The sequence below is a fragment of the Barbatula barbatula genome (assembly GCF_947034865.1).
Source record: "Barbatula barbatula genome assembly, chromosome: 18".
Classification (NCBI taxonomy): domain Eukaryota; kingdom Metazoa; phylum Chordata; class Actinopteri; order Cypriniformes; family Nemacheilidae; genus Barbatula; species Barbatula barbatula.
In genome coordinates this window covers 13766955-13778444 of record NC_136781.1, presented here as the reverse complement: position 1 = coordinate 13778444, position 11490 = coordinate 13766955, and the positions used below count along the sequence as shown (strand labels likewise).

Genomic DNA, 11490 nt, shown 5'->3' with positions numbered 1-11490 from the left:
TAAATGATATATACTGTATGTATGACGATATATATACTGTACATATCCTTTTGCATACTGTAGTTGTGACGGTTAAAGAGTTACTTAAATATCACATACAACGCAAGTAAAATATTTGATCAGATGCTTGTGTTGGATGCGGGGTGTCTATATTCGACCCAACGTATGTCCTACCTTTAAACGTTTAATATTCACGTGTTTGCTAAATCTGCCGTTTCTGCTGAACAACAATTGCCTGATGATCCCTTCATTCCATAACCCTTTGCTACCCAGTTCCTGCAAAACAGTTTTGTTACCGCTAAAATCTAGTAAATGAGCTCCATCGGGGATTTAAAGGGTCAGTAATGGCCCAGACAAAGAATCTGTGGCTTTTAATATAACATGAGACTTTCATGGTAAAAGGTATGTGGTCTGTTAAAAGCATAGGGATGCCAAGAAAAACATGATATGATGGAAATGTTTTTTACTTGTGAATATGTGTGCATAGCATCCGTTTCTTTGGCGTTATTTAATGTAAAAAAACAAATGCATCCTCTCCTCCAGAGCTGTCTTGATGCGCTGTCTAGCTCCTGTTTTGTCTCATGGGTGCTGTTGTACTTCTTAAGAAAAGACTAATCCATTTCATGCCACGCGTGAGAGTCTATGACGATGTTGTCAACTGCTACTGTTATTCTGGCCTGTGTAATTTATGAGAAGTTGTGTCCACTCAAAGACTGAAAGCTTTCCTCAAGTAGTTGGAAATGACGATGTTGTAATTGACCACAAACATAATGGGCCCACTTAAGAGATGAGGAAATGTGATCTACACTTTAAGCGTATGTTTCGGCAAATGCACGGATATTGCTGTTTTGATTGGTGCTAAAAGGGTTAAATCTGTAGAGGTCAAATGAAAACCGAGTAATATGGATCAGTCTAATTGAACACATGAACAGGATCTCAAATAATGGAGCAGATATTGCAAATATCTAGTGTAAATAGCACTTTCATATATAGCACATTTCTTACACGTTTTTAGTAAAAGACCGGAGGCTGCCTCTTAAAGAAAAGCTTGTTAAATTAAATTTTTTGGTTGTCAATTAATTCTGTTTTGTTTGTTTATTATTTATGCAAGTTTAGTAAGAAAAAGCATTTCTCTCATGTAAAGCAGAAAAGGGACGAGCAAATAAACGGTCTATTAAGGAAATGGAGAGCCCTGGGTCCCTGGGGGACAGATAGAGGGTGGGCATGGAAATCATAAGGGGAGGGAACGTTCCAACTAAAAGTTCGTACAAAAGACGTCGAATAAAAGAACGAGACAGTTTCCGTCATTCAGCACACACACGGGTTTACCCTGGACTTCTGTTTGAGGCAGACAACACACGTTTACAATAGCTGACATGGCTTTGGGGTTTATTACAAATTTCTTCGTCTATGAAACAGCCAAATCTGTTGTGGTGAAGAGCTGGACTGTGGGAATCCTTAACCGCGTTGCTCAGCTTCTAATTATTCTGTACTTCATCTGGTAAGAACTCTAAGATGTTGCGTATATAAGATTATGGTAATATAATATTGAATGCAATCTAGTGTTTGAAATATTGAACCGTCTGAGATAGACAGTGAGATAAAGTTAATCTGAGTTTTATTTGAATGTGATTATTTGGTTCATAAATATAAATGTTTGTTGTCATAATTTATTTAGATATTTTATTATACCTCTCCTGCGTGAATTGATAGATGTTCTTGCTGAATTTGGTCTTGAAATGTATTTAGTGAGTGAATATTAAAATCAATGCATTCATAATATTCAAATATGTAATTATTTATTACATAATATACATTTATGTATATTAATCCATTCCTTTACTCTGTGAATTTCATTAAATGAATTACCCCTAAATATTATTTAGATGATTTGCTATAGCCAATCGGTTAAATGGTCAATGAATAATATATGAATGATATTTTTTTTATTAGTTCGTTAACATTTATTTTATCAACAACATTAATGGTGGATGTACGTGCATGTGTGTATTTTCAGTTGGGTATTTCTGCACGAAAAAGCATATCAGAATCGAGACACAGGGATCGAGTCAACAGTCATGACTAAAGTCAAGGGTTTGGGCACCTTGAACGACCAAGTGGTGGATGTAGCAGACTACGTATCTCCAACACAGGTCAGTATATCTAGATTAAGTTAAATAATCTCTCTCTGTAGTTTGGTGAAAATATTTATGGTTTCCACAATGTTTTTCAGGGCGCTTCAACATTCTGCATTATTACCAAAATGATCGTCACAGCCAATCAGACGCAAGGACGATGCCCTGACGTAAAACAAACCCTCAAACCTTAACAGACTTTCTGCACTTCAAATGAGTACTTTAGGGATTAGTTCACCCGAAATTGAAATGATTAAATGTTTGTTCCATTGTTCCAGAATGAAGAAAACTCAAAAACCGAATCAGTCCGTTGTTGAGAGATTTTGTAAATTTTATCAACTGATTGTAAGCGTGTCAAAAGAAAGATGTATTTGCCCTTCAGACATCTATTTCTTATACTGGAGAGCTGTTAGGAATTAATGAAGGACATGCACAGAGACTTGGCATTAAAAATAAAATGGTTTTAGAAATAATAATGATCATTCCAAAATCCTTTTCTGTGCCAGAGTGAAGAAAGATTCTCATGTTGGACTGATGATAACTGCACTGACCGAAGTGACGCACATTTAGCCAGTGGTGAGTCTTTCTTTCTTTCTTTCTTCCTTTCTTTCTGGTAGACATCTTTCTAACAAAGGTTGCTTTATATTTCTTTTTATTTCGTAGGTATGCTGACAGGCAGATGTCTGAACACTAGCTCCTCTGATGGACGGTGTGAAATTCAAGGCTGGTGTCCTGCAGAGAATGACCGGCAAAGAGTGTAAGACATGTGCAATTATATGTGCTCCCTTGTGTGCCCGGTTTTAGAGCCCATCATTGTTTAGGCAAATCATTAGTTTGGAATCAAAAATACACGAGACGCAGTCTGTGAAAACCCAGCTCAAGTCAATTTTTGTGATTCACTGTTTGCTACATAAACTCATTCTACACGGTGAAAAGAACATTTTGTGATGACAAAATGTATATGTTGAATATTGACTGAGGAACATGAGTTAAAGACGGACAAGTCAAAGATTAAAAACAACGTTTAGAAAGCCAACATCTAGTATTTTTATGCAAAATAAGAAAACAAAGTGTTAATAAAATCCTTAACCTAAATATTTATATTGTAAAATTCATCAAAAATATCATATAATCTATAAATTACAGCAATAAGGCCTTTCTGTGGTCCTCGTACATTCATGGCCCTTATAGTTTTCCTGATTTAAGACAGAATTTCTAGCCTCATTTCATAGGAATTTGTTACTGTTTTACGAGCTGTTGATTTGTATGTGAATGGTTTAAATAAATATATTTTTTCAAAATCGAGAACAAGACCCCACACCTTAACCTAACCATCACTAGCACAAACACGTACTTAAACGTATGCATACGTTTAAGTACGTATCATAACAAGTTTGTTTGATTTTACAGACAGGTTCATATTACACAAAGTATAGAAAAGATAATAACTGCAGCACTCACAGAATAACTGACATATGAACTGTACACATTCTCAGGAATCCAATGAAAGAGGTTGAGAACTTTACTATCTTCATCAAAAACAGCATCCGCTTTCCTCTGTTTAATGTCAGTAGGTGAGTTCCTTCTACACATGAATCAAACTTCAAAAGTCATTTTGTGTGTAATTGTTATATTTGATTATTTATTCAATTTAAGGTGCTCCTTTTAAAGTCCTATCTCTCTCTCTCTCTCTCTCTCTCTCTGACCCTCACAGGGGAAGTATCGACTCTGAATTAACCCCTTCATATATGAAGAACTGTAATTATGATGCAGTGGAGAATACACATTGTCCCATATTTAAAGTGGGATATATCCTGGACCAAGTCAATAAAAAAAACATTATTGAAAAAGTGAGTCCACAGCTCAGCTTTGCTTCTCATCTAAACGAAACATAATTTGAGTTAATGTGTAATCCATCGCATCTCCAGCACTTTGTGTACCGGTGTTTTTTGTGTGTTTGTCAGGGAGGAGAGATTAGTATTAACATAGCCTGGAAGTGCGATCTGGACCACGGCGAGGAGAACTGCAAACCTCAAATCTCCTTCACACGCTTGGATGTCGAGTCCAAAGTCTCCAATGGCTACAACTTCAGGTAGCACATTTATTCATGTATTCCTTCATACTTCATTTCATCTTCTTCACAGTTCAATCTTTATTTATTTTCATGTCTCTAAGGTTTGCTAAATACTTCATGTCTGCGGCCGGGACTGAATATCGAACGCTTCATAAAGCCTATGCCATCCATTTCGAAATAATTGTGTCAGGCAATGTGAGTAGCTTGTGTTTATGGACATCTTTGAAATAAAATCGACTCACGTGTGTGCTAACTTTGCTTATGTGTTTTTAGGCCGGAAAATTTGGCACGGTGCCATTTATGATAAATTTTGTTGCTGCGTTGACATCAGTGGGACTGGTAACGCACACACACACACACGTTTGCTTTTATACATTGGGTGGATTTTCCATAGACATAATTGGTCTCATTCACTAATAATTGCATAGATTGTTCGTATTTTACACACATTTGAACTCACGAAAACTCCTAATTCACAACGTGCGTAGGCACATGAACTTGTTCTTAACCTCGTCCCTAATGTAAGTGAATTTGGAGTATTCTAAATGAGCGCCCGTGTGCATAACTTTAGTCATTTGCATAAAACACACCTAGTCCATCTCCATATAAGGGCTTTCCGACTAACCTATAGGCTAACGCAGCTTTTTTTTACTTTATTTATATATATATACTGTATAAACACACACACCTATATATTTACACATGCAAACGCACACGCACACGCACACAAATATAAATATATATATGGGAGGGAGAGCACGAGACTGGTGATTTGTGTGCGCATGTGCTTTCAGCTGTTCCTGTATTTTTCCTTATATTTTTGATCAATTTTAGTACGAAAAAGTTTTAGTGAATCATAATTTGTTCGTGGAAGCATTCCTACGCAGGTTTCACGCACAAATTTGCGCGTACACATGCTTCGTGAATGAGACCCGTTGACTTTTATGCTGTACACAATGCATAGTCTGTCCCTTTACCCTTGACTTTTGCCTCACGACATTTTTTTTCACATTTTACATTAAGTAAGCATCATTTTGTATATTTAATAATCAATTTTCATCATGGGGACATTATTATGTAAATATGTTTTCAATATTATTTATATTAAATAAATGCGTCCACCACACCACAGAGTGCATTGTATTTGATATCCTCAATATTTGCTCTATTGGACATTAGATGTTAAATATGATTCTGCCTATTTTTGAGCATTTTGCACCTAAAATCCTCCTCACAGATGATTTTTTTCTTCTACACATACATTTAATACATTATATGACAATAGTTGCTTTATATTCATTAATGCAAACAAGAAAGTTTAGTGGTGCTAGCTAAGGAACAAGTTACAAAACTTTGTGTTGAAAAAATGTGTCCTATTACCTTTCTAAGCAATTGGATTTATCAAAAAACCTACTGAAAACATTCCCATATATTTATTTAAATTAAAGGAGGGACGAGGGCCAAATAGCTACCAAAATAGCATGCACGTAGATCATTGCAATGAATATTGCGTGGTGCTGTCAAATGTACGAATAATGACTGTATATATTTTTTGCAGGCTGCTGTGTTCTGTGACCTCATCCTTCTCAACTTCCTCAAAGGGGCTGACGTGTACAAAGCAAAGAAATTTGAAGAGGTACCGCATTTTTTCCAGTTTTTCTTTATCTAAGTTAAGTGGAGTCATGTAGACGAATTGGAGAGTAAGAGTCCAATAAATGAAAATCATCTTTCTTTGCTTCTTCCTGCTAGGTATCAGGAGTCCCCCAGTCACCCAGTGACAAACTCTACAAAAGCAGCCAGATGTCCATTAAATCCATAGTAAAGAGATCAAATGACTCGGGAAACTTTTCTATTGGACAACAGGAGGCGACACGAAATGCTAACCAAAGTGATATCTAAATAATATTACTGCTCTTTTACGTGTAGATTTTTAATTCATTGCAAACGGTTCACGTAATTGTATGAACATGTTTGATCTGTTAGCTATAATGTTTCTTTATCTGTAGACATGTAGGCCTTAATATATTACTAAATTGACTCCATAAGTGACAAGACTCGTATATACTACGAGCCAAATGAACGGACACACATACTTCTCTTTAATGTTCATTCAATAAAACATGATAATATTTACTAACTTCCTATTTATCAGAAGATAGAAAAACATTTATTGTTTTAACGTTTCTCCTATTGAACGTTGCTTTGAGGAAACAAACTCTTACATTTCTCAGGTTTCGTAAGGATTTAGTATCATGAGGTAAGGAAGTATTTTACAAAAGGGTAGCCTATAGCAGACATTTGGATGTATGACACTTAAAATGTAATATTTATAGCTGTTAAAATAATTTACACAATGGGAAGTAAAATAACATGATACCTTACAAACAGCTATAGTTATTGCTCATTAAATAAATGAGTTAGATAGCAAAATGTTTCAAATAAAAAAAATGTCTTACTTAATTAAAGGTTTTCATGTGGCCTCAAATGAGTGAAAATTATTTGATCCTTACTTGTAAATTTTTGCTTAAAAACTGTGACTTTAATACTATCAAATATGTTAAAACATTATGTCAAGGGCATGAAAATGGATAATATAAATGAACCAAATCACACACATGATGATAATATTACTATAGAAGATATATGTTTAAATATCTGGCCTAGCGTCTAAGTATGTGTTCTGTCCGTAAACAGACTTTAATGAAGGTCCAGAATTTCAGGGGCGGGGCCTGACGCATGGGAAAATTAAAATGTGTACTTTGTCCTTTTAAAACCTTTTAAAGAGCCGATCCACTTTGGGAAAGATGAGCGGGGAGCCAGATCCTCCTGCCAATCATCCTCTTTTTCCATCACCTCCTCATTTTCCCCTTCTTCCTCCTTCTCAGCTGGCCAGAAGGTGGTTGGCAGGATGACCACATCTTCAGCGAATCGAACATGAAAGGAATTTTCCATCCTCCTCTGAAGAGAAGAAGAGAAACGGTATCATTATTTACGTGAAATTGTTAAATATTAACAATTTCTAATAATAACTATAACACTTAGTAGTAATAGTAACTTGCGAATTGTATAAAAAAAGCACACATCAGCTTTATCAAGCTACTGTATGAGGTATGATTCATACAGTTATGAAACTTTAACTTTGTTATTGAATTGAAAAATCTTTCTATAAAAAATGTTTGTGTTATGAAAGGTGGATGTCCCTTAATGTAATTTACCCTAAACTTTATTTGAGTGTTTATTTGGGTTGGTTCATAAAATTGAAAGGCTCTATAACACAGCATTAAGAAGAGCAGAAATGAAGAAATGTATATAGTGACACATAATGGCCCGTTTTCACAGACATGGTTTAGCTTAAGCTAGACTATACCTTAGCCGAATTAAAGGTCCAGTAAGCAATATCTAGTGGCAAGGTTGCGAATTGCATGCTGTTACGATGACTAACCTGCATAATGTTCAGACCCGAAACATTTTTTCATCATCATATAGTTGCAAGCTTCAACTGACTATTTTAACCATTTGTGCTTTGTGAGTGCAAGAGCTCCGAAAAATGCACTTCAATGAACATCTCATAAAAAAAACTTCTGACATATAAACACCCACCTTTTTAACTGCCGTCTCCATAGGAAAGGACGACTCAGAGTCTTCAAAGTTCTGGTAGGAGTTGAGAGAAGATGTGAGTGAGATGAAGCGGGTGGAGTTTGAAGAGTGTGTTGACATATAAGAGCCCCTGTGGTAATCATCCACCATATCTTGCCCTGTATCTTTAGACGGTTCCCTTCTTTTTGTCCAGTGCTCCCTTTTACCCCGCAGAGATCCTTGTGTGCTCGTGGAGGAACTGTCCACCGGCTGAGAAATGGGTGGAAAGTGATAAATTAGGAGACATTCGAAAGAAGTGAATAAATATACCATGCATGTTAGATAAGAAATTATTTTATCGTTTACTCATCCTCATGTCAATCAAAACTTGTATGAGATTCTTTCTTCAAATGAACACAAAAGAATATAAATGTTGGTAATCAAACTACTTGGCCCTCACAGAAAACCTCTTCTCTGAACAGAAACATTTCTCAAAATATCTTCTTTTGTGTTCCATTGAATAAAGAGTCATTAAATGCGCCTTGTTTCCTCCTGCTTATATTCCTACCTTAAGATATGAAAGATCCAAGAGAGGTATGAAACCTTCTTCCCCATCTTGAGACTGCTCACGGCTGAGGTCAGAAATTTGTGGTTGGGAATAACTGGGAACGCTATTCTCAGATTCAATTTTGGATTGGTGAGAAAGTTGTGATTGTTCCTTCATTTGCAGATCAACAGATTGTAACTGGTTTGTACACTTTTCAGAAGTTTGTATGTGATTTGTTGTAAGTTCTGAAACAATCTGCGATATGCCATGTCGCCAATAGACAGGTTGATCGACAGCCATGTCTTGTGTAGAGCTGTCAGGGAGAGACATCTGCTCTTGAGTCCTACCCAAATGTGAATTTGTTATGTCTGTATCAGTCCATTCTTCACCTGATTGGTTATTTGGAGAGTTATTCAATTGGTCCTGTGTGGTGGTGTTAACTGAGAGAAACTGAGCCCACTCCGTTCCACTGAAGATCTCTTTCATTAAATTAGAAGTGCTAAAGGTGAAGGTATTTTCACGGACAAGAGAAATAGAAATAAGATTTAAGTTAATGTTTATTTTAACAAATGCACAAACAAATATAGCTCCAAGCAGCTATATGGTTCCAGGCCCCATACCTAGCCTCTACGCGTTCCAAATTTTGTGACGAATTACCATACAATTCAAAACATATTACGATTTATGACTACTTTCTAAAAGGCGGACTGGTCGATCATCCAATCGTGAAAAAAAGATGACCATGACCATGACCCAAGGAATCCGTAGACATAGAGATCACGATTTTCTGACAACATTTCAAAAGTTACGAGCAAAAGTAGCAAATTTCAGTTGTTGTCAGGCTGAAGTAACTAGTTTCAACATATTCACAAGAAAGAGAAACTGATGGTTGTGTTTTATGTGTCATAACTATGGTATGATAATTATGTCTCATGCATATTTCTCTGCATATTTTTATCGTCTTCATGTCAGTAGCTGAGATAGTTACCTCATGAAGGTTAGTGAACTAGTGCCAGCGTCATCTAGTCCTGTGTCGATTGGTTCATTGTGGATATATGAAGTTTTAACAAGTTCTGTACTTGTGTTGTTTACATCAATGGGCCCAGGTAATGGAGAAAGATTGCACTGAAAAAAAAGGCATGGAGGAAATTTGTTTTTATCTCATTCACATTTCATGCAGATAATGTGAGCGGTGCCACTGTAAAGCTACAGTACATGGTGGTTGCTTGTCAAGTTATCTTGATGGATGCAAGGGAATTAGTTGGTGGCTGCAAAGACTCCATACTGTCTATTATATTCCGGACCATAAATGTAAGCCCCTCCTTTAAATCTAAATCTGTGTTCAATTTTACCTGTTCCAAATCAGGTAAAAAAATCCTAAGATTATTCAAACAAGTCAAATGACTTGAGATGTCATTAAAGTGATAGTTCAGCCAAAATAATTCTCCCAATATTTAATCACACTCTTGTCATTTCAAACCTGTATGACTTTATTTATTCTGTAGAACCAAAAGAAGATATTTTGAAGAAAGTTGGTGACCGAACAACAGTGGCCCCATTCACTTCTATTGTATGAAGACAAAACCAATGCATGTGAATAGATGTCAGTTAACAAACTTATACAAAATATTTCTTGTGTTCTGCAAAGAAAGAAAATGGGTAAAACTTGCATTGGTGCTTCATACAACTGAACTACTCACTTGCACTTCTTCATTCATCTCTCGTGTTTCTCCATCATATCCTGGTTCATTCTCTGTGCCTCTGTGTTTCTCTCGCCATTGCTCCTTTACCTTCTTGGCCCAACGTTTAGCCTCCCCCCACTTCTTTTTACTTGTCTTTGTTGTTTTTCCATTATCTGTCCCGACATTCCATCTCCATGTGCCACTTTGACCCGTAACCTCTGGTGTTTCCAAGACTGAAGTAGATGTTGGTATTGTCTGGGCTAGAAGGTCAGGTGGTTTTTGGGACGGTTTTGTTTTGAATAAAGGTGGCACGCCTGAGTCCAACACATCCCTGTTTTCGCCTTCCACAGAAATTTGGTTATACTTTTCCAGTATGGGAGTCCCATCGTGTCCAGCCCAGAAAATGACATCATTGTCCCTCTCCGGAGTAAAGTTATTGTGTCCCCTCCATAATGGTGTCCGTTTAGGTTTATGTGAAAATACATGTTTCCTGATCTTTCTGAATGGATTATTTGAATTTGGTGTTGATGTGCCCCCAAAAGTAGATGACTGGTGACTCCACTGACTTTCATTCCGCAGGTTCGCATTAGTCCAAATGGAGGAGCGTCTGTCTTGTTCTCCGTTGTTTTTAGTTGGAAATCCAAACTGATAAACTTCAGATGAATCCTCCCCTGTTACGGCATTCAACTCCACAGACGAACTGCTTGTTTGGATATCAGCCTGTGAGCCGTTGTTGATTTGAGTGTTAAGCCGTAATTTTTGAAGCATAGATTCCAGCAAGACATGACTGCTTGAAACAGGATTCAGCTCCGCCATTGATGCTGGCTTACATCATCTGTGCAGACTCGGATAACTCACACAGACAGTCATGCAACAAAGACAGAGTCACATTCCACAGATGCATGTACACATAAAAGACACATACGCACAAGTATATTCCATGCTGGTTACACGTGTGTCAGAATCTTCAGTTGTCTTCCAATCATCCCTCAGAACGATATTCCTGTGACAAAGTCATTGGGTCCTTATTCTTCTTATGAGCTCTTAGTGCTGTCTGGTCTATTAATTCCTGAAACGTTTTCAGAAGGAAGAAGTGTGATAAAGAGAAAAGTGCAGAAAAGCAGAAAAAGGTGTGTCCAAAACCTAGATAAACAGGTAGGACGAGTGTGCCTGGTAGAAACATTTGGCATTTTTTGTATAGCTTGAGTAAGATGCTATCTTAAAACTTCAATTGAACATGATTGTAACTTTGGGAAGTATAGTACATTTATTTGTAGTCCATTCTCTACAATCAGCTGACACACAGCAGCATCCTTACTTTTATGGGAACCAGAATTACATTGATTTACAGCCACTTTTGAAGACTAAACATAGTTTTACTATTTTTAAAAAGCTTAATTTAGTTAAAAACACATTTTACAAAGTTATCCTGTTATTTTAGGCCTTTATAGCTTCATTTGGATAGGACATTGGAGA

General features: G+C 36.6%; 2 protein-coding genes across 2 annotated transcripts; one reads left to right on the top strand and one right to left on the bottom strand.

The window, feature by feature from the left end:
* The first annotated feature begins 1265 nt into the window (after positions 1-1265).
* On the top strand, positions 1266-6691 carry p2rx3a (purinergic receptor P2X, ligand-gated ion channel, 3a). Its single transcript, XM_079479235.1, has 12 exons — positions 1266-1501; positions 2018-2153; positions 2234-2305; positions 2642-2711; positions 2799-2892; positions 3632-3709; positions 3850-3985; positions 4100-4227; positions 4311-4404; positions 4483-4548; positions 5768-5845; positions 5959-6691. The coding sequence occupies exons 1-12, from the start codon at positions 1377-1379 to the stop codon at positions 6106-6108; spliced, it is 1227 nt and encodes a 408-aa protein (XP_079335361.1). The 5' UTR covers positions 1266-1376; the 3' UTR covers positions 6109-6691.
* On the bottom strand, positions 6288-11104 carry LOC306907250 (uncharacterized protein). Its single transcript, XM_079479234.1, has 5 exons — positions 10033-11104; positions 9321-9457; positions 8354-8831; positions 7810-8055; positions 6288-7167 (listed from the first exon to the last, which is right to left on the bottom strand). The coding sequence occupies exons 1-5, from the start codon at positions 10828-10830 to the stop codon at positions 6955-6957; spliced, it is 1872 nt and encodes a 623-aa protein (XP_079335360.1). The 5' UTR covers positions 10831-11104; the 3' UTR covers positions 6288-6954.
* Positions 11105-11490: the final 386 nt, after the last annotated feature.